Source organism: Styela clava, chromosome 14, assembly GCF_964204865.1.
Source record: "Styela clava chromosome 14, kaStyClav1.hap1.2, whole genome shotgun sequence".
Lineage (NCBI taxonomy): Eukaryota > Metazoa > Chordata > Ascidiacea > Stolidobranchia > Styelidae > Styela > Styela clava.
In genome coordinates, this window is record NC_135263.1 from 12,521,599 (window position 1) to 12,545,120 (window position 23,522).

The following is a 23,522-nucleotide window of genomic DNA, read 5'->3' on the forward strand; positions in this document are numbered from 1 at the left end:
CCGTATACATTATACAGCAAGGGCCAGCCCCCAGGAGCCTTGGTGACCTAACTGGTCTTGCATATTGACCCTCACAAATAATGATCAACCAGTTGTTTATTGTTAAATTTTATTTTGTGTTGCTTCAAATGTATTATAGTGTTGATATTGTTTGTGATAACAAATCTCTCTCCCACATATAACCTATATAACACGCGCATAAATAACGAAAAAAAAAACTAAAAAACGGGAACATTTATCGGCTGAGGGCGCATAACGTTGTGTACAGGGTACTACTTTCGAGTGTACATATGAAAAAATTGGAACGATACAGAGAAGATTAGCAAAAAAAAAAAAAAAGGTTGCCATATTCGCTTTTTTAACGCCAAATTTGCCATTTTTGGCTTTTTTGAAACCCGTATAGCGTCAGAATATCCGTTTGGCTTTTTGGCGTTTTTTAAGTCTATTCTAGTGTCTATTATTAGAATCATATGAAATACAATATTTAGTGTGTAACAACTGAACAATAGCCTATTACTTGTACTTAGCTACTTAACATTAGGATTTCCTGGAGCATCGATTTCCTTGTTTGTTACATTAACTCTTAACCATACCCAATAAGAAATAATTGCAGTTTCTGCAGCTGCTCAGACAGATGTTCAAGCAGGGTTGTAAACATTGCCTCGTTTTTATAGTTTTCGTTCTGTTTCCAAAAAATAGTTATATAACTTAATTTTCATTATGCCTGATATGGTTTATGTGAGCTTTAGTTTAATTCTGCAATTGCAATAACGATGTGATTAACTACGCTAAAATTACTGAATAAGATATCAGTGGTAGAGATGTACCGTTACCACTTTTGTCGCCGATACCAGCTAAAAACGCCGATACGCCGATACTATAAGAAGGCCGATATTCCGATACTATGTAATTATTACTTAATTAGGGGTGCTGTGTAGGGCAGACGGGTTAAAACAATGGTCTTTGAGCGTTGTTCATAGTACACATTATTTCAGATCGAAAAAAAAAGATATATCACATAATATGAAATTAATGTTTGGAGTTTGCTTTAACTGATTAAGATACATTGTACAGTAACGCTAGTAATCTCGGTGTTCAATTAGAAAACTCATAAGCCGGGATGTCAAATTTGAATTTAATGTTAATATCGCGACCTTCGAATATCGTTTTTCGTGTTTAAAAGAATATCGAATATCACCCACATATTCTAGTGCCGCCGTCCTACGCTCAAATTAAAAGCATTTTACAAATATTGTATTTCATGGCTAATCATAATCGTCGACGCAACAAGTCAAAGCCAACATGAATAAAGAATATCAATCAGCACCAACAAAAAGAAGGCCTACCTATAACCGTCGAGGAGGTTTTTTTAGTAAAAATAACATGATCTCTTTCAACGAAATAGATTTTATAATATTTTACAATTGCAATCATATATTTTGAGACAGTCTAGGGATAGGCGGTCATGTCAATATATCTATAAAATAGTTGTGTAATTAAACAAAATTCAAATTAATACTTGCGTAGAGAGATAATTGTGTCGGAATTTAGTTTATCGATGTCGACGGACTAAATGACACTCGTACTTGACGACAAACAGTCAGAATTTATACCTGTGCCAAGGGTCTATGTGCCGTTAATAAGGACCCCAATTCCACTGTATGATTTAAAACCGGGCGCCTGATTGCTTTTTGTTATGTGCGGTGTTGATATATTTCTTCATAATTACTATGTATTATTAAAAATGTCAATATAAAAATTTGACAGCGAAAATATCTAAATTAGTTGAGCTAGTTTGGCTGATAAATAGCTAAAAACACGTGAATATTCTCTCACGGTGGTGGGGACATGTATGGCTCATAGCTCACAATCTCTCCAGACAAAAAATAAATTGAAAAGTAGTATTCCAACTAATCTATTTTGGACCATATCAAAAAGTTAAATATATCGGAAATATCGGCCTTAATCTAACCGATACCGATACATGGCCGATATTGCCGATACCGATATCCGATACATCGGTACATCTCTAATCAGTGGTCCACCTGTGAGCGGCAGGGGGTTAGATAATTTTTTAATAAAATTGATGGTTTATAAATTTTAAAAGTAAAAAATATTCAATAGTAAAGTACGATATAGGGAGAAATTTTTAAGGTATATCATAAGTTTAAGTAGAAACATGTAGGTATATCATATTCTGATGCGGCACCCTGTATTGTATTTATTGAATGGTAAAATAATGCTGTCCGCTCGATATTTAATTTCTACAGTGCTAGGCTATAGGAACTTTACTTTCTATTCGTGTGCCTCACTGAATGAACTAATGGCTCTATATCATCATCGGTACGTTGCCAAGGGCTTAAAATCTGACAAATCATGGGTAGCCTACGGTACTTAGTAAAATTGTTGGCTTTTTCTGGCTTTTTTTATGTCTTGATTTGGCTTTTTTTGATGGCTGGGGTCTGGCAACCCTGATTGTGTAACCAATCACCAAAACATAAATCATGGATCTGTTTACAACAGACACATTTAAAGCAAAACAATAATTTAATTGAGGTGAACAACTGCAAAGCAATGTGCTAGGTGTGAACCAAAGCATACCGTACCTATAACTTGTTGTACACAATGTCACAAAAATGACTTTATTAGTTGCTGCATCCTCGTTGATCTGATTGTTATGCTTCTCAGTTCTCAATTCTGCAATGATTGGTCGTTTGACTAGTTGACAGACAGGTCGCAGTGTGAATCGAAATAAACTTATACCGGTACTTATAATGGGTATAGCTAAATGTGTTTTACCAAATTTTGAATTTGTATATGGCAGTCAATGTATTACAAAAATATTTGAGCTATGTCTGTTTTTAATCCTAATGACCATCAACATATTCGATATAATCCACTGAAAGATGAATGGGTTTTGGTGTCTCCACATCGTCTTAAGAGGCCATGGACTGGACAAGTTGAAAAACCAGTTTTAGATGAAATTCCTGAATACGACCCTAAAAATCCACTGTGTCCTGGCAACATAAGATCGAATGGTAAACAAAATCCAAAGTATTCAGGGACTTATGTTTTCGATAATGATTTTCCTGCTCTACAACCTGAAGTTTTTTCAACAGAAGAAAATAATGACCCTTTGTTTAAGATGTCTCCTGTATCTGGTGAATGCAAAGTAATGTGCTTTCACCCTCATTCAAATGTTACCTTGCCAGAAATGAGCAATAATGATGTAATTGAGGTCATCAATAAATGGGTTGATTTATCAAAAGAGCTTGGTGAAAAGTATACCTGGGTGCAAGTTTTCGAAAACAAAGGATCAGTCATGGGTTGCTCCAACCCTCATCCACATTGCCAAATATGGGCGAGCTCCTTTCTACCCAATGAAGCTGCAATTGAAGATAAAACTCAGAAAAATTACTATTGTAAACATGGAAATCAAATGCTGGTTGAATATGCAAGGCGTGAGTCTGAGTCCAAAGAGAGGATTATTTCAGAAAATGAGCACTGGGTGGCAATTGTTCCCTACTGGGCAACTTGGCCCTATCAAGCGATGCTTATTCCAAAAAGACATGTGCTTCGGTTACCTGATCTAACCGATGAGGAACGGTCTTCCCTAGCAGAAGTAATGAAGTCCCTACTGACAAAATATGATAATTTGTTTGAAACTTCTTTTCCATATTCCATGGGTTGGCACGGTGCACCGACTGGACTTGAGATGGATAAAGATAACTCTCACTGGCAGCTACATGCTCACTACTATCCACCATTGTTAAGATCTGCTACAGTTCGAAAATTCATGGTTGGCTATGAAATGCTTGCGCAACCACAGAGGGATATAACAGCTGAACTAGCAGCAAAAAAATTGAGAGAATTACCTGAAGAACATTATAAGAGCAAGACAACTTGAAGGAATTTTTAAAATTTAGATTTAAGTCAATAAATTTCAGTGCAATATCATTTTGATTTGTTAGTTTATGATATTCATTACTAAAACTTAATTTTCAATTTTGAAGTGGTTCATGAACTAGTGTATTTATTCACTGTACTTTAAATGTATTTCTTCAATTCTTTGGTTTCATATGTCTTCAACAAGTAGAATAATGCTCCATTCTTGTCTGGGACAGATACCCAACATAGTTTATTGCTTTTTTACTAATTTTTTTATTTGTCTGAGGCTTGAATCAAGACTTCAATAATTTATACAATTAATTACAAGTGCTACAGTATTTTTGGCTGGTCATACCTAACTATTACCTGTTCACCCTCGCGGGTCTATTCATAGACTCACGTTTTAACCTGGAATCACTAAAATAAATGCCAACCCAAGTCCACAGGGCGAATGTTCACCCTACCCAATCAGATATACCTGGTAATATCCAGAAATAAATATCTCAGTGGATTATCTAATAGCTTCACCTGTGATTTGTGTGATTTTGATTTTGATAAATATTTCCAAGATATAGCCTATAAGGCTATCCAAACATGAATAGTGTTTTATAATTCATGTAAAATTCAAAATATTATAAATTATTTTGGGGTTGCCTTTCTGATTATATATATAACTTTATCATATATCGTATATGCAATATTTTATCAACTCTGATAATAGAGAAATTTGTAAAGAATTTTGTGTATTCTGTGATTTAGCAAATATTGATTATAATTATATTAGACCCAATCATTCTCTTCCTGCATGTACTCTTATTTTATATTCAACTAATTAAATTGGAATGTTTCAAATAGGTTATTGCCTTGTAGAATTACAATAACCTTCATTTAAAAAATATTATTAGTAGTTAAATTTGTCTTTATTAATTATTTAAATTGCCAAGTTTACTGTTTCAATTTTTGGTGACATATCTGTATTAGTACCTCCTATATTACCACAATCTTCTATTATACCTTGATCAAATTTAAAAACTTGATAAAACCCAATAAATGATTTATTAAGGTATTCAGTTTATGTGTGAAAGTCTTTTCCATCGCAAACAGCTCTTAGGTACAACAGATACATGCTTGTTATTCTGTTTTAAAAGTTGTTCAATGCTATGAATGTCGAACTTTTGTATCGCAAATTGAAAGTATGTATGAGATGCTTGAATGAAGAATGAAATATATTGGTAACACCAAATGCCGTTTTCATTCAACCAGGCTGGGAAACAGGAGAGATGAAAATTGAATCAAATATGAAAAGTTTTTTCTAAGTACTTCGTTCCCAAGCGCCTAGCGGTCGGGTTTGATGGCGGATATCTTTATTAAAAACACGGTGTTTATTGCATGCATTTTTTATTATAAATATTTGATTCGGCCATTAGTCGATTATCGGAGACAGTTGATATCACATCTTCTTAAATTAAATTTTCAAGATCTTTCATTTGCTTCGCCATCTCTTCACTAAAACACGTGCGCCACGGTTTGAAAAAAAAAATTATAATAACGGAGATGGCAATAATGGCGATTTCACGCGCTGTGTGTGTTATTAAATAAAAATGAATTTCACAATTCGAAATATTACGGAACATCGCTATCGAATTATGTGCACAGATTCATTGTCTGCATAAGCTTCCTGGACGCGATGGAGTATCGTATCGCAGGGGCTACAGGCTCTGTTTTGATAAAGAACTTGACCGTTTGGAACCTTATTGGAGGAGGTAAGTCAATTTTCAAATTAAATTGAACGATTATTCTTTTCGAGAAGGGCGTTCGTTAAATTACTTGTAGAAGGCTTGTAAATATTTATCTGTAGTCGTATTGACAGGGAAAAATCGCATCGTTTAATGGTCGTATATGTCATAAATCTTCAAATATTTACGTTTGATATTTTTTCACATAAAACAGTCATAACTACACTAAAACATTAACACCGTGTGGAGAATAATAGCGTGACTTGGGTTCTGATTCCCAGGATCGGGGGATTCATGTATATATATTCCATTTTTTTGAAATTTGTGTATATATATTTGCGCTCTAATTTGACTATACTTTCAACTTTATATTGAGTGATATATACGCCTATTTATAAGCCTTTTTATTAATTCATGAAAGTTGTCGTGCCTAATTTTAATACGATACAGTGACTAGATTGCTGGCAAATTTTAAGTGGAATGAAAACCCATTTGATAAAAGTTCTGTCGTTTGAGGCTTTACAGCAATAGTGTGTTTTTTTATTATATCTATTGCAAAAAGATAAAATGTAGGTTGTCTTTCTTCAAAAAATCCACTACATAACGATATCAATTGGTTTTCGGATGATAACTTTGAAATGATTGTCAATATAGTTGTTTTAAAATAGACTCAAATTTGAAAATCAACAGAAAACTAAACTACATTTATTATTGCAGCGTACATCAATCCATCTTCGTTTCTATTTATTCCCGGACTTGCTAGTCTCCTGATTAAAGAGTCTCTCGTGGAAAAAGCTCCGTCGTTTTCAAAAAATCACGTCTTAATGATAAAATGTCAAAGGATGCAGTTCAGTGATCACTTCCAGAATATTTCGAAAGAGTTCAAGTATGCATGTGATAAGATGGATAGATTCCAATATTATTTGCGACTTAATAAAGCTATTGAAATGACTTATAAGCTATCATCAATGGGAAAGACATCTTTTGTGTCAGATTCACTTGTGACAGACCTCGAAGAAGATAAGATTTTGGCAACTCACCGTCTATTGGCTGTTTGCGTCAACAAAGCAACTGGAATACCCGCCAGTCTGCCGCAAGAACTTCGAGAACTCGCTGAAGAAAGGAGTAGCGTCACTAAAAACAGTGATATATTCACAAGAAATTTAATGGAAACTGCACCAGAGGGCAGCGTGGCTAAGCATGTCGAAATGGAAGACGTAACCTTTTTGGATTATGTACCCCACCATAAGTATTTAAACTTCTATCTGGACTGCCTTGCAAGAGATGCAACCATGAATGGCGTTACCAATTTGCCTGGAAACATGCCTATATGGGATTACCAGGTACGCTCGTGCTCGTTTTTGTATTTGAAGCAATCAAAGCTTGGTGATCGCATTCAAACTTTCTACTGGAAAGATCCTGCAGACATGTGGAGCTTCTACTTCAAGACAATGCGAAACAAAGAAACTATATGCGAGGCTCGAGTAAAAATGACTGCTGCAAAATGAACACTAGACATTATATCGACTGTTTTTTTTTGGAACAAAATAGTGTATTATTACTTTATAGTTAATACAGTCACTTTTCAATAAAATACTTCCTCAAATTCTGCATATCGTGATATTTTCGTGTATTCTGCTGTTAATATATACCATTCGTGTAATAAAAATTTGAATATGTTCGATTATTCCAAAATCTGGACACTTAGCGGAAATTGAAAAGATTTCATGACAAAATCCTAATGCCGATTACCTTGAGTAACCCCATAAGGAATCTAACCGTTGTTTCGCTTTGGCGGTGAAAGAAGCGCCACACGGAGCACCTAGGCTGCGATTTGTCATGACAAACCTGCGACCGTTTATGCCTGTTGCAGATGGATACTGTAAAGTAATATTTACTAGACCAGTGGTTCCCAACCTTTTTTTTCGCGACCCCAATTTTCATAAATCAAACACACAGATACTCGCGACCCCACAACTAGAAACGTTGAGCAACATCCGAAATCAGTACGGTGCATCATTTTAATTACCTCAATGGGAACTGGACGTTGCCGGTGAACATTGGCCCCAAAATATACAAACGAGTCCGGCAATGCGCCGGAAAACGGAGGAACTTCGGAAGATTTGATAATACACGACATCGTAAGAAAACCACAATGTAAAAACCTCTTAAATCAGAACCATAACGGTTCTCTGGCGAAACATAGACGGACTTGACAAAACGTGGTAGATTGTAAGGAAGCTTATGATACTTCGGAAATAGTAAGATTCGAAGATGGTAAGATGCTTCTCCCTACATAAATTTTAAATATTATTTAGTATATTCCAACAGTGTCTTTATTATTTTTAGTACAATGTTAACATATTACAGATTGCTCCATTATTGATTTTAAAGTAAAACAGAGCATGAGAGTAAAATAGGAAAACGTGTACGGAATCACATCTTTCTGGTGCCTTTTATTAGGCTGAAATTTGTTGTGGTTTTGTGTTTGAATACTCGGAACACGTCGAAATTATCTATGAAAAGTCTAAATACGTAATATTGCAATACGAAAATGTTCACTTTTTTGTGGGGTCGATGTGGACAAAACACGCAGCCGATTCGTGGATTTTGGACACGTGCGCAAATTAACAAAGTGCTTTCGAAACTGATCGAAACCTAAAGTGCCAATACTCCGCCAAATAAAGCAACTTTGCTTTGTATATTCCACAACCAAGCAGCTACACCAGTAGTTCTCGAACCCTTTTTGCTTACGGCGCACTTAGCGAATGAAAAATATTCCGCGGCACACTTGTAACAAAATAAAGTTATCTTTAAACAAAATATTATGCAAATGTTAATGCGATGTGTGTGTGTCTGTTTTGAGAACCAATTGAAACGAGGTTTCGTCGTTCCCTTTTTTGCTTTTAATTTCAGCCATAGTAGAAAGTCACTCTTACTACAACGATAAGGCAAATATATTTATATTACATGTCTAATACTGAATACTCAAGTTTTACAAGCCTGCCCGTTGCATGCATGCCTATGTGTAATACAAACAGCTTATTTTCTAAAATTTCAAAAAGCTCCGCGGCGGCTCACCTGAGAAGCTCTTGCGGCACACTAGCGTGCTGCGGCACACAGTGTGAGAAACGCTGGACGACACTGATAAAAAAAAACGTAACTTCTCGCAGACTTGGCAATAAATCCGATTCGCGTACCAGCGGGTCAACAACGTATTCGGATGTAACATGATCAAACAAGCTATAAAAAGAATCGACCAATTTTGGGGCCGTTTGGACAATAAATGGTCGAGTTATTGCTGAAAAATCCGAAGTTGGAAATTTTACCGTATTTGCCGACCAGCACAAATTTCAATTTTTAAATCCTATTCACTTGTGTGCGCATGTTCTACAGAAGTTAGGCGACCCCGGAAAATCTTCACGACCCCATCGGGGTCGCTGTACTAGACCATAGCATGGAGCTTTTTACTCCTGATATCAGAATTGACGAAACTTTTTTATTGTAAAAATGGCAAGTAGTTTACAAAAAATAACAAAATAATATCATAGATGTACACAACAAAACAGTGCATAGGGAAATTTGTTCCGTGCTCATAAATTTGGAGTAGTAAACAATTTGCAAATACACTTGTGTTTTTAATATTAAAGATCTGAGATTTGGCAATAATATTAAAAACTCAGTAGATTGAATATATTTACTAACGTTGGATTATCCGACTACGCTTGATATCATAATCAGAATGAGGTTTTTATTGCCCGAATATGACCTTTTATAGTCAAATTACTGAGAGCTGGAATCACAAAAGAGTTTTGATGAAATCTTTGGGACGTGAGCATGAAAGTGATTGCCGGAAAGTAGTTTTATTTCCTTTGGAAGAAAACTAATTTAAGCGTTATCAATATATCCTTAAGTATACCCACTCAATTGATCGGATAGTATCATGTTATTGCAAATATGTATTTTACATATTTATGTTGTGTTATTCGACGTCAGACCTGCATCCCGTTTCATGCACCGTAAAAGTTCTTTCATTGTCAGAGTAGACTTGAGATGCTGGTCTATTGTATGGACGTATAGGAGGTTTTGGAGACATATCGTTTTCATTTGTCAGTCTGTGGAATAGGTTGAGTTTTAGCTTATGCATGCATTTAAAAAAAATTGTATTAAGTTAGTACGACAAGATATTGCAATCTACTTGCGGTCGTGGTATTGTAAGACATGTAGAAAATTTAGATATTCTTCCTGTGATATATATTTAAGATTCGACCATTATATTCTTAGCATGAATGTAATCGCAATTCTCTTACGGAATTATTTTGTAATGTATTGCGATGAATATGGTATTTGCCGATAGACTTGAAATTTTGCTAGTCGAGGTTTCTGGAATAACTTATTGAATGACGTGATCTAACTCTTGGCTTGGTTGGCTTTTCAACTTGCAAAACCACTGTTTCTGTCTGATCGAATAAAATTTAACATGACCTGACTCAAATCAATAGTTGTTTCAGAGGAGTATCGAATTATATTGAAGAACAGAGTATATATTATATGCATGGTTGACTGTTCAAACGGAAGGACGCAATCGTTCTGTTAATCACCATTTCAAATCTGTGAAATGGGGAAATGTCATTGGATGTGATAAGACTTGGCCTGGGGCAATTTCATTCATTGCCCATTAAAGTTTACGCTATTTCAGAGACATGTGGTTTAGATCACTGAGCAACGGGCGTGTAGCACCATCTATGTATATTACATTATAGCTGATTAGAAAATAACTTACAGATGATACGTTTCGGGATATGCTGGCTCTCCATGTTTCTTGATATCTAGTCCTAACAATTCTTCATTTTCGGTAACTCGTAATAATCCCATCATCTTTAATGCGGTAAACACAACCAAGCAGTTCATCCCTTAAAAACACAATAGTCTACATTCTTTATCAGTATAACGCTATGAAATTTTCTTTATCGTTGGCAGTAATTTTATTGCTTATTCCAAGAAAATTAAAAGTTTATTGAACTGCAAAGTAATGAACAGAAAATTTACATCTACAATACCCAACTTATGAGTCTGTTAAACGGCTATATCACGTAGAATTCTATAGACTAGTCTTTTTCTAACCTGTCCAAAAAATAATGCAGAGTGTTCCAAAGATATTCCAGCCAAGAGAAGCAAAAGCCATTCCATGCCCACCCAGTAAAATCCCCCCTATATATGTACCGTCAACCTTCAAGCCCCGAATAACGAAAAAGGGCGCAAGCAGCACTCCGGTGAGTCCTAAACGTAAAGAAGGTGAAAATTGACAATTCAGTCGTTCGACAACCAAGAGGAAGTAGATAATAAACTACCTCCCGAGGGAATGAGTAGATAAGAAATTACCTCCTGCTAAATGCACCGGAATTGCTCCAATAGGATCATCAATTCTGTGTTTAATCAGCAAATGTTCCGTTACCACCATCATAACGCCAGAAACTGTTCCGATAACTACAGCTGCCCATGGGTGGGTATCGTTGCTGCTAGCGCACACTGATACCATGCCTGAACAGTAATAATAATAGACGGGTTGAAATGAGTAAAGAATTGGGGCATTTAAACAACTACACTAGGCTAGGCCCCGATTTCATTTCAATTATCATTTCCACAACATCAGCGAAGGATACAGATGATCTTGAACTTCGCCACCGTTAACGATACCGCAATTTCGCCTTCAACCCCTTATGGTAGTGTCGTTTCGATAACGGAAGTGTGATTTTGTTGTCAGGCTACCGACATAAATAATAACACAATCAATGCATACAAATCTAGCCCTGCAATCTACTTTTATGTAGCTTTCTGACGGATGTCACCATGTACATGTTTTACTGCGACGATCCTTGCGATGCCATGGAGAATAGGTAACGTGCGCCTAAACTATTCTGGAAAGCATGAGTTTTATATTTTGGCATAACTGAAGTGCATGGTATTGCTGTAAAAAACGCCTTCCGCATAACTAATAAAAAAACGAGTCTATAATTTGAGTATTTGTATAGGTGTCTGAATGCGCTAGGCCTAGAAGACTATTAGTTTCGGTTGTTTTTAAATAATTTTTATTGATGTAGCATTTTGTCCAATTGAGATCGTTGTAACGTATAAAATTGGACGTCATCAGCCTACCTGCAAGTCCTCCGTTAATAGCGATAATCAGTGACCAATACGCTTCTCGTCCCTTGAAATGTGAGAAAATTATGTTGAAAACTAAAGCTGAAAGTCCGCCAGATGAGGCAGATATGATAGTGTTTACCACTGACATTGACATCGTTACACCGTCTGTGCCGTCTAAAAGTAGAAGTGAAAAAGGTGTCGATGGAGGTGTCGAACTATAACTGAAATTACATTAATTTCGCTTAAAACGATAATATTGGCAGGTTAGTAGTAACTTGATTGCACAAAAATAAATTGTTGTTGCTTTTGTTGTTTTTCCCGACTAATTCAATTCAACTGTATACGTAAAGATGACTGATTTTCTTTTCTCTGCTACTATGTACCTCGTTATTTAAGTCAATTTCCTCTTATTTTATATTACATCATAGAAACACTTTATTCCGTCACACTTGTTCGCCTCCGTCATGTCATGCACAATGGCGTATGATTTTCATTTCCCTGCTACTATGTACTATGGACCTCGTTAGTTAGGTCAATTTCCTCTTTTTTTATATTACATCATAGGAACACTTTTTCCGTTCCACTTGTTCGCCTCCGTCATGTCATGCACAATGGTGTATCTAGGCGGGTATTAAAGCCATTACTCGTGCCATGGGCGCCGCTTGTGTAGGAGCGCGAAAGGGCTTTAACCGTGGAAAATACTTAAATATTAAATTACAAGTGTGTCAATTCAACAGCAGTCGTTAAAAACTGTCAGTTAACGATCAATGGGGAGCATTTTCAAATTTCATCATGGCTGTCATTTTACTCAGATACGCCACTGGTCAGGCATTGTACTGGAATTCCACTGGTCAAATTTTATAATTTAAATTCTAAAAAAAAATTTACTTACTAGAAATAGTACTCTGTGATCCACCGTTGAATGCGAGAAATCCAGCAAATAGAATGAATCCCCCCATGCTGGCAAGGGGAACACTGTGACCTCTCAAGTTATTATCAAATTTATTTTTGGATTTTTCTGGGTCATCGTCATCATCCTTAGAAAACCTGGTATAGTTCAAAGATTGATTTTTCGACTAGTTTTAAGTTTACATTATACCAGTTTCTTATCGAGAATATAAAAATGTGGTTCATATTTAACGTGAGATTTGAATTTTGTATTTTCGACAGCCCGAATATATATCTTGTGTTCGGGGGAATGCAAATGTTACCAAAAATTTTCATCACTTTCTGTCTAACTTTCACAAGAAATTTTTTATAAAATTGGTTTTGCTGTATGAAAAAGATGAAACTGATCATAAATATTGAAGTGAATTCTCTAATTCCATGGTAGTTTTCAACACCACCTCCTTTTCCTCTTGGCGTTTTAATTGCAATTTGTATTTCATTGTAATCTGGCAATACAGTGTAGCAAATGTTACTAACCTTCCTATCCTTGGACCCAGAATTATAGCTCCTACCAGAGCAGCTGTTCCACCAGTAACGTGTACAACACCACTTCCTGCAAAATCAATGAACCGAACTCCTAATCCCGCACCAGTGTAAAGAAAACCGTTATCTGACCAGCACCAGTGCGACATAACAGGATAAATATAACCTGTAAAGTTTAAAATTGCCAAGTCAATAAATAATCGCAATGAGATCATAATTAGTCCACAAAAAAATACTTATTCAAATTTGGCTGAAACCAATTCAAACTTTTTTATTTTAAATATGTTTGAATCGCAAAAAACGAAGGCCTACCTGTTATGACAAAACTGTAGATTAAATAAGCTACAAATTGAGTTCTTTCAGCCATTGCACCTGATACAATAGTTGAAGCTGTTGCTGCGAACGCAAAATGGAAAAACCACGAAGAATAATATTCACTTGCTTCCATAACTTCGGGTGAATTTGTTCTGTATAGAGCAAAGACAATGAATTAATTTATTTTGTTTATTGACTTATAAGGACATAGTATAACAAGCCAGTAAAAATCATACCGAACCTTCATTTAAAACCGATGCAAATACCGATTATATAATACCATTTTACACGAATTAAAATATATAGAACTCACCCTCCTATGTCCAGCTCGTATGACATATTACCCAAAATCTGAAACAGTAAAAAAATCAATTAAATCTAAAATACTCTTCTTTCTAGCATCGTAACTAGCATCGTAAACATAATAATTTCAAACTCTTTGTGACTTCGACGCAAATTTGTTATTTGTATAAAATATTTGTATTGGCCAGAGCGTTAAAGAATTGGTCCAAACTACGAACAAATAAAACGAAAAAAAGACTGAATCTAAAATAATATGCTTGTATTTAATATAATACACTGATGTGCCATGTAGGCTATAGCCCATTTTATAAGTTGATGAAACAGGTTTATCGAACTTACAATGTGTAGGGTACGGATTGAGATTGAAATTGAGCAAAGCACAACAGTCTTATACACGAAAACATTCCACTCTACTGTGTTACTTTTGTAGGACAAATGTCCATACACAAAATAAAGACAAAAAACTTCATGAACATTCATTTCCTCAATTACTATTTTATACAACTTGCTACCATTGCCATTGCTAATAAATATCACTGGGGTTTTAGATCTCAGCGCTCAAGATGTATAACGAGAGACGCTGTTATATTATATTTATATATCCTATATATAAAATAATTCAAAAAGTTGGAACAAACCTCCCTGTGGGAAACTGATCTAGAGAAAAAGTAATTATGTCCAATGAATGCATTCCCGGGCACTCCATAAGCAAACGCAAATCCAAACACCCAGTATGATAAAGCACCGACAAAAACGTCCAAAAAATTCTTAAACAGTATGTTCGTTGTATTTTTGCTTCGCACCGATCCCGCTTCAAGCAGAGCGAATCCACATTGCATAAAAATGATCCAAATGGCTAAAAATCAAAATAAATGTATTTTTCCAAACGCTTCAATTACGGTATTGCTTTATGTACAACTCTATTATTGTAAATTCAAATAATATTGATTATAATTTTTGACAATACTAATTTTAAATCACTATTGGCTGGTATGCGCCACACGATTCATTCGCGGACGGTAAACTGTTATACCCAAATAGTCTATCTTTTACTGTTGTGAGTTGGAACTTCTAAAACGACTGTTTTAAATATTGACATCGACTCAATTACTATATTGTGAGCTAATAACATATACATAGTTTTCAATTATAGTCTTTAAATATAAACTTGGCAAATAATATAAAAACAATTTGAAAAATAACACCTTTTTGAGAACATGTAAATAGAGTGATTTACGAATCACTTACAAATAAATATTTTGAATTGTTGATCGAGGTTCTTTTTTAAAGAGAAAATTTGTTCTTGAACTGATTCCGTCACAATGTCTGCCATTTTCCACGATATTCAGATACCATACGTCGTTGTAATTTTCGCTTTTCGTTTATTTATCACTAGACTTTACGATCTACAGGGAAATTTCAACAAGTTAGTAAAGTTGAACTAATATCCACTTTTCTACATTATTATATGTGTAAAGTCGGATTGAAATTGTGATTAAAAAGATAAGACATGCCACATGTCTATGCGAGCTGACTAACAATCAAAAAATTATAATCAGGGATGAAAAATGTATGTCGTCTGCCTTTTTCTGTCGAAGCCAGCATATTTTATTATTTGTTAAAGTCATCTCAAGTAGTTGACTCCGTTGCACAGATAATAAACTGACTAGATAAATTATTTAGTGATTTATACATGATAATATTTGGACCTCCCGAAGTATACGCACCAAGGTGGTGCACAACCTGAACTCAGGTTGTGTACCAGGTTAGGGTTCAGGTTATGCGACATCTTGGTGCGCATACTTCAGGAGTACCTAATATTTAAACTCACTTCAGAGCTAATCATGATTTCCTTTGAACTCAGTCAGTTTACAATATATAACCACAAACCGTCTGTAGATATTTTTCAACTGTTTTCCCCACATTGTCACTTTCTTGGGCAGTTGAAAATTTTGGATAGCATTACAGTACGATAGAGTTTCTGACTTCAGTGAGATTAGTTAGTGTCAAACATGATTTCGATATTATTGAAGCTACATAGGCTACATTAAATCAGATGTTTCTATACTGACATTTAGATCAAATTCCACTTGACTTTATCCCTCTTTTGAAAATACGTTTTAATTATTGTTGTGTATATTTCAAATAAATCCACACTATGCCCACTTACTACCTTGAAAAATTTAATCCATTAGAGAAGATTAAAAACATTCGACGATAAGACCGATACCACGAGTTTATCAGACTTTGAATATCTAAACTCAAAGACGTAAGGATGCAGTAGCGAATTCGTTAGACTTAAGCTGCAAGTGCACTGCCGACAGCCTTTTAAACTCATAACGGACTCGTGAAGTTGTTGAATTGAAAGGTAATTTCTTTATCCCTCCGTGCCTAAAATCTTCGATAATACACAAATTGAGGGGCTGCAAAATTATATTGTCTAAAACTAAGTATCCTTTGAAATTTACTAAATTCAACTTGGCGAAAATGTCTGACGCGTTGAATAGGTTTATTCTGGAAATATTATTTTCCCCTTTTTCAAGCGGCTATAAACTCGAAGAATTTTTTGCCATTTTTGACAATTTTGCTGACAAAAATCAGATGTATAATGTAAATACTGATTGTTCTCAATTAAGAATGTTACCCTATATTCTAGCTACATTAAGTCCAATCTTCTAACGTCTATTCAATATAGCCTAAATCCACCTGAGAATATTCCTCACTTCATTGCGCTGACAAGCTTTATTTTGCCTACGCGATAAGACAAAATTTAAACCTTCGAATAAATAAACAAATCAATTTATATATGTATGCCAACATCGGTAATTTAGCATTTATCCTCGTCTTGCTCAGTCGGTTTAATATTACTCTATTTCAAATATATATGTTATCGTATAACGTCATCACAACAGAACTTTCGCCTGATATATCTTAATGTATATCATTTCTAACCACAAATGATGGGCCAATTACTGGTTTGCAGGAGATAAAAGCACCGTATTATCAATTCCATGCGATGAATGCAAATTCTTAGAATAAAATACATTACCGATGTACAAGCGTTCAGTGAATCATCAGTTATTTTTCAAATTGATATACAGTGACGCTATTTGAACCAGGAACTAACTTAATCAGAAAACTTTACAATTTGATTCTCATTGCAAATTTCGCTTACGGTACAAAGCAGTATATAGGCTTGGTAGAAAATCAACTCCTTTTAATCAATCAGCTATCTAGGTCAGTGCTCTTCTACATGGGTTCCGCAACGCATGCAGTGGGGTTCCGTGAGTTTATAGGGTTCCTTGTTCCGCGTAAAGGAAAAAATGACTGCTGGGCCAGTAAAGTTGCAAAAAATGATTATTCTTCTTTTCCATTTTTGGATGAATTTCTAAGTGCGCAACAGCAAGAAGGACTCCTAGATATCCGTAATGATATTAATTCTGAGGAAACCTTCGAAAAAAATGGGAAGGAATATTTTTGGATTTCTCTTCACAAAGAGGGTACAGCAATTGCAAAAATGCATTAAAACTTCTGTGTCAATTTCCCAATACCTATTTGTGTAAATCAGCATTTTCTGCTTTAACAACTATTAATAACAAAAAAGAAGTTGTTTGAAGAGTGTAGACACCAGTATGAGAATTGCTTTGAGCGCCGTGGAGCCACGATTCAAGAAGATTGCAAAGAAAATGCAAGAACAACCTAGTCTTTGAATTTCACGCTTGTTACCTTCTTTCTGTTTCGTTGATGAGATGGAAATATTTGAATTACAAATATTCCGTGTTACGAGTATTTCGTGTTTTATTTTTGTTATTTGGAGTTCCATAAAAAACGAAAAATGATATCAGGGGTTCCGCAATAACAAAAAGATTGAAGAGCACTGATCTAGGTGATTCCCAAAGTGGGCGATATCGCCCCCGGTGGGCGATAACGCTACAGAGGGGGGCGAAAAAGTCGAAGGGGGCGATTTTTAGAAACCTGTTTTTGTTCGGCGCATCGTGCACTTGATTACTGTACTCTGCGTGCTTTCGTATGTTTGAATCACGTAGGCGATTATCACACGCGAAAGGAGTGCTGGACTCGACTTCGCAGTAAGATACGGTCGTTTCCGTATCCCAGTGGTCGGCAAAATACGGCTGCCGAAGTAAAATAATCAGGCCCAGGACGCTCCACTGAATGGACCGTTCCCCGACCTTTGCCCCGGAAAATTTTTCCTATACTTTACCATTTTAAAATTTTCGGTGCGTATTTTAAGAGTGGTTTTGCGAGTTGTTGCCTGTAAAACGGGGTATTTGTTTCAAACTATCATTCTAATTCATATCACTCTAGAATCTGTTTTTTTATAAGTACCAGTAAAGAATTTAAGCCTAGTCCATCAAAGATATTTCTACACCAAATTTTTGCCTACTGTAAATAAACTGAAACTTCTGGGGAGACAAAGTGATCATTGGCTTCCGATAAATTTCCGAAAAACAACTAAAAACTAACGAATATAATTCAAAAACGCCAAAATGAGGTAATTTTCACGCCACGCCTGAAAATCTGTCTGAGTGAGAAATGTGTCTGATGCAAAAGGGAGCATTGTTATGTTTATTTTTGCATCTTGCTGAATGGCCAATGTCACGAAGTAAACAAGGAAGTCTATGCCCGTGGAAACATCCAAACGGCGGTTTTGGCGATGAATCAATTTTATTTACAATCTACGCTCGAGGAGTAAATTACATTTTTTTATGAACAGAATTTATCGTGAGGCACGTTTAGACAAAATTTTATTATATCCTTAAAATTATATTAAACAGCTTCTCGTTTAACGAGCCTATAATTCAATTATAATTAGACAATAGGAAACACGCAGAAAAGTTGATGCTGAGTGCAGGGGTTCAATAGCGCAGTAAATATTAGAATATATTGCAATGCAATAAGGAAATAAAATTCATATTCTATTCGAGGGATTCATCACTGCTTAATTTTTGTAAGAATGTATCTTCTTAAAAGAAAATCTTCATCAACATTTGACAAACCATGCGTTCGATGTTTGGAAGTACATATGTGTGCGAACAATTATTTTCGAAAATGAACATTACAAAGAACAAGCTAGAACTAGGATTAGTGATGCCCATTTAGAAAATCTTCCAATCTGGCGTCGTAAAGCTATCAAGCGTGATGCAGCAACAAGACAGTGTCACATTAAACGTCATTGTAATAATTTTTCAATAAGACGATTATATGCGACCCGCAAAAGATTAGCAACCCTAAATGTAAAAAGGGGTGAATTTAGGGAGTTAAATGCTATAAGGCAAGAGTACACAGCGGTTTTTGAGGAGGTAGAACCCTGGATCTTTTATTTCCGACCGCTAATATGATGAGGGCTTTTCAGCTGTGCTACTATTGCTATCAAAACAACGAAATCGCCTTTCCATCAGTAAACAGGGTAATTTTAGATAATATAAAAAACTCGCTGAAGAACACCAAGCTCATCCATCTCATCAAAAAATACTATAAACTATGATTTGTCTCATTATTCGGTCTGTAATATATTCATTTCAGACTTTACATTTTTTTCGCAGTGCCGGGGGGGGGGCGATGAACTTGTATAAACTACTGTAGGGGGGCGATGGTAAAAAAAGTTTGAATACCACTGAATTTATTTTATTCTAGCCTACATAACGAACAAAAATATTTTTTCAATAACATTTAAAGGTGTCCATCACTCCAATTCCGATCTTAAAATTTTGATAGTTAGTTCTCTAAATTTATAGCTCTTATTTGACTTGCACAATCAGTGTTCTATACGAGCCGACATGTAGAAATAAATGAATATTTTATAACTGAGATAAAGCTCAATATATCGGCTGATGATAGAATCATTCATAATACTTCAGTTAGCTTGTCTCGAGATTCTAATCAAGTATGCATTGGCATACTTTTCCGGAATATTATATCATGCAATAACTGATAATTATATTGATGAAACATTATTGCTCATATTGCAATTTCTATTACTAATATATAACTATTGTTTCCGTTCGTACATAACCGAAAACATCCTCTGCGTGATATCCATAGTACTACTAGCTATAATGACTAATGTATATCAAACAGCTAAGATTTCTGGGCACAACAGTAAACCAGACAAACACAACGCCAGGGGTCGGCAAAACTGCGGATCAAATGCGGACCGTGAGCTAATTTGTTGCGGCTCTCGAACGACCCGACATTTAATACATAAAACCAAATATGATTCTAAATTTATTATTGCCTCTACACGGATTTATGTGGTAACAAGTGCTGATGTACGGTGCTTGTTTTGTAATAAGTAGTGTTGGTTGTATATCGTTCGAGTTAATTTTGATTTTTAAAAATTAAAAATGTCTGGGAAACGGAGCGACGAGGGTCGAGCATTCCAAAGCGCTTGGACGGAAAAATGTTTTTATTTCTTGCACATTCCTAAACCGGTTTGCTCGATATGCCCAGTCAGCATTGCAGTTGTTAAGGGTTTTGATGTTAAACCGTAAATATATACTACTACGTTACGGAACGAGTGAGTCGTCGAAAATTCGACCCCAAGACCCGGGACTGCGCCATAGCTCATCTATGCGTTAGTGCAAAAGGTGTAATGTGCACGGTCGGAAGAATATATGGCATTGAGCAGCTTTATCTCAAATGCATTACACTTAGAATAAATTTCGTCGTACTCGCCTGTCAGATCATCATTTGGACGACAGGTTGCCATAAAAACATCAGATAATAAGTAGATAAAAACAATGTATTGTTGGATAATATATTAAAAAACGCCACGTACACATCCCATTGTGGCAGGCTTTCAACACAGCAATAGAAGCGCAACAATGCGAATGCGTTATTGAAGTTCAATTAATGTAGCGATTGTTTGAAGGCGTAAATAGAAATATTGCGGCCCGCGCGCTACCGGAAATGTGTATATTTGGCCCGCAAGTACATGAAGTTTGCCGACCATTGCACAACACTATTGAGCAGCATGTCTGACTTCATAAACAATTGCCATGTCAGTATGTCGCAATAATGCTGGGTCAATTGTTTTCTCTACGCCCATATAAGAATCCGAATAAGATCTTCCCAACAAAATGATACAGGCATTGTTAACTTTCCCGAAATCTTAATAATGTGAGGCCTGGTTTTCAATATTGATAACTACAAAAACGAAATATCGAAGTAGGGTGGATGTAAGAAACACGTTACGTGTGTCAATGTCGACCATATCTCGAATATGGGAACAGTTAATGGCCATCAAACAAATACAGATATCGCGTTAAATAGCATCAATTTCATAATGCATTTAATTTATTGCATAGGCTTAGTTCGTTTGTATAAAGGTGGTCCGCCAAGATTTTGGTCAGACTTTACCGGTCCGTCACTTGAAAAAGGTTGCCGACCATTGAGTTAGACTATGCAAACGTTAATATATTATTTGGCCACAGCATGGCATGATTAAAATTTATATAGAAACAAGCATTGATATTTTCGGTAAGGTCAAACGAAACCATACATCCGAGATTTTTATCAGCCTGAACACGATAACATACATTCTCTAAATACTATTAAACTATATATATATATATATATAACTTCTTTTAATCAATCACACTTTATATCACATTATAACAAAACTTGGCAACCTTCCTGCCGCATATCGTTAACACGTCACTTGGCATTTGAATACTATATAGATTAGTAGCTGCCAATATTGTACACGATCGATTTCAACGCCATGTAGCAACGGTAATTATCAAAACTTTGCATGCTTGTCAATACAGTTCAGTATGGCTGACTAATAATTCTCTGACACGAGCATATACCTATTATTTTAAAATGTCATAAACAGAAGTGCATATCACTCTAAAAGCCTATTGAACATAAATATCATTAATTTCCATACTTGGAGCGAATTGAACACGTACGTAATCAATTTCCATACTTCGAGGTTGCAACAGTCCGAATACCAGTCTCCATATTGTTTCGCTCTTCATTTTAAGTTATTTGTAGGCTCATGCTCATATCTTCACTTTATAAAATCGTTACAAATAATAACAATAAAATGTGACACCTAACTTCAAATCGTGTCACACAATCGGCGGAAAATTTTTCACGAAAAAATCTGCCCAGTTGTGATAAGATTTCATTTCTTTCACTCATTTCCCTAAGGAGTTCCCACGTGTTCTTCCAAGAGTTTAACATTAGTTAACAATTGCTTTCAAAAGTTTCGGCATAATGAAATTTTTAACACTCTACCTGTACGTCCATGAATCAAAGTTTCAACCCTCCAATCCTTGTGTCAACTGCCACATGACGACGTTGCCATTATCACCTCAATATTTTATGATTTCCCTATAGATCAGTGCTTCTCTAACTTTTTAAGACGCGCCCAATTTTTAGAATTTGTCAAGTCTCGCGCCCCGTTTGTGGCGTGTACCCCACTGTTTGAAAACCACAGTTATAGATACTGACATAACAGCCATATCGATATGATAGGAGTTTGCAAATGATTCTAATAATTATGAAGTTGTCATAGTTTCGAAACATATATATTCACACGTTGTAATTAATACGAGTGAGTGTGTCGAACACCGCGATGAATTGTACAGTAACAGTTTGTTGATTGAAAATTTGAAATGATAAAATTTGGCGAGAATAATTCGATTTATTCCGTCTCTACTGTTGAGTGAGTGTAATCTTTCACTAATGAGTGAATAATCGTCATGGTCTCTTTTATGGCAACATTCCAAGTCGAGTTGGGCAAACTTTGAAAAACTATTTAGACTCTCTAAACTGAAAAGTGCATTTTGAATTTTACCTTACCGTGAATCTTGCCCGATTGCGAACGCTCTTATCCGCAAATATAGGAGCATTGCATAAGATAAATTCTGTCGTTTCTGCCTTTTTATGCGGTCGTATATAATTGCTGTATTTACATATGAATATTAATTGGATAATCGAATTGAATTATTCAAAAGGGTGTTCAGAAATTATTAGCAATACGGAAAATTAAACTCCTGCTCTACGTCAGAGATTATTACCCGTTCAGATCAAGCCGATATTGCTGCATGGTAAAGCATGTCGCTGCAGGACAGCTTAACTATATTTAATGCTGAACAAAAAAAACTTCTTTAATGTATATATCATATAGATAAATAATTACGTGAACTAACAGCATTTTTGTATATTGATATTACTATGCTCATTACTTTCTGGTCAAATACAATAAATTTCAACAAATTATCATAAACTTCCGCGTGCAATATCTCAAGAGTCTTACTTCCTTGGATCCACATCCGGGAATTCAGCACAATATAAGTTAGATAAAATTCTCAAACTGACTAATTCAAGCACTTAAAAGTGGTATAGTAGGTGGCAAGTTTGTTTCCCCCGTTCATATTGAACTGGTACCTCACCCGAATAGCCTCATCTGGTTTACGTCACTGGACTGCTGTGACCTCAGCTTGGAACTGACCAAATATGTATGAACCGGTATACCATTATACCTGTAAACCTATCTGAATACATGATAATTGAATAGTACATATATAAATTTGTTTTGTCTAGAGTCTAAAACTCATTGTCCCTTCTCACTTGCGAGTTTTACAAAGAATACGATTTGGGAGTACAACATCTGTCCATTGTGCTTATAGATACAATATATATATCCATTATCGAGACATCTCGTTATTTCTG

At 35.4% G+C, this 23,522-nt stretch overlaps 3 protein-coding genes across 3 annotated transcripts; 2 read left to right on the top strand and 1 right to left on the bottom strand.

Annotated features, from left to right (window-relative positions):
• The first annotated feature begins 1,975 nt into the window (after nt 1–1,975).
• LOC120341464 (galactose-1-phosphate uridylyltransferase-like) lies at nt 1,976–5,041 on the top strand. Its single transcript, XM_039409973.2, has one exon. The coding sequence runs from the start codon at nt 2,852–2,854 to the stop codon at nt 3,905–3,907; it is 1,056 nt and encodes a 351-aa protein (XP_039265907.2). The 5' UTR covers nt 1,976–2,851; the 3' UTR covers nt 3,908–5,041.
• Nucleotides 5,042–5,545: 504 nt separating this feature from the next.
• Nucleotides 5,546–7,561, top strand: LOC120341337 (uncharacterized). Its single transcript, XM_039409825.2, has 2 exons — nt 5,546–5,651; nt 6,342–7,561. Exons 1-2 carry the CDS (start codon nt 5,576–5,578, stop codon nt 7,130–7,132), a joined length of 867 nt encoding a protein of 288 aa, XP_039265759.2. The 5' UTR covers nt 5,546–5,575; the 3' UTR covers nt 7,133–7,561.
• Nucleotides 7,562–9,519: 1,958 nt separating this feature from the next.
• LOC120340691 (putative ammonium transporter 1) lies at nt 9,520–22,664 on the bottom strand. The gene is made up of 12 exons (XM_039409029.2): nt 22,650–22,664; nt 15,066–15,223; nt 14,456–14,673; nt 13,828–13,865; nt 13,512–13,666; nt 13,194–13,365; nt 12,661–12,815; nt 11,781–11,942; nt 11,007–11,165; nt 10,749–10,904; nt 10,408–10,537; nt 9,520–9,739 (listed from the first exon to the last, which is right to left on the bottom strand). Exons 2-12 carry the CDS (start codon nt 15,148–15,150, stop codon nt 9,607–9,609), a joined length of 1,563 nt encoding a protein of 520 aa, XP_039264963.2. The 5' UTR covers nt 15,151–15,223; nt 22,650–22,664; the 3' UTR covers nt 9,520–9,606.
• Between the last annotated feature and the right edge of the window lie 858 nt (nt 22,665–23,522).

What these genes read in the sequence shown, in the direction of transcription:
- LOC120341464 (XM_039409973.2), top strand. Translation starts at nt 2,852, where the DNA reads ATGTCTGTTTTTAATCCTAATGACCATCAACATATTCGATATAATCCA.
- LOC120341337 (XM_039409825.2), top strand. Translation starts at nt 5,576, where the DNA reads ATGGAGTATCGTATCGCAGGGGCTACAGGCTCTGTTTTGATAAAGAAC. An exon ending in TTGGAACCTTATTGGAGGAG is followed by an intron (nt 5,652 to 6,341) that starts GTAAGTCAATTT and finishes TTATTATTGCAG; the next exon opens with CGTACATCAATCCATCTTCG.
- LOC120340691 (XM_039409029.2), bottom strand. Translation starts at nt 15,150, where the DNA reads ATGGCAGACATTGTGACGGAATCAGTTCAAGAACAAATTTTCTCTTTA. An exon ending in GATCAGTTTCCCACAGGGAG is followed by an intron (nt 13,866 to 14,455) that starts GTTTGTTCCAAC and finishes TTACTGTTTCAG; the next exon opens with ATTTTGGGTAATATGTCATA. An exon ending in CTACAGTTTTGTCATAACAG is followed by an intron (nt 13,366 to 13,511) that starts GTAGGCCTTCGT and finishes TAAACTTTACAG; the next exon opens with GTTATATTTATCCTGTTATG.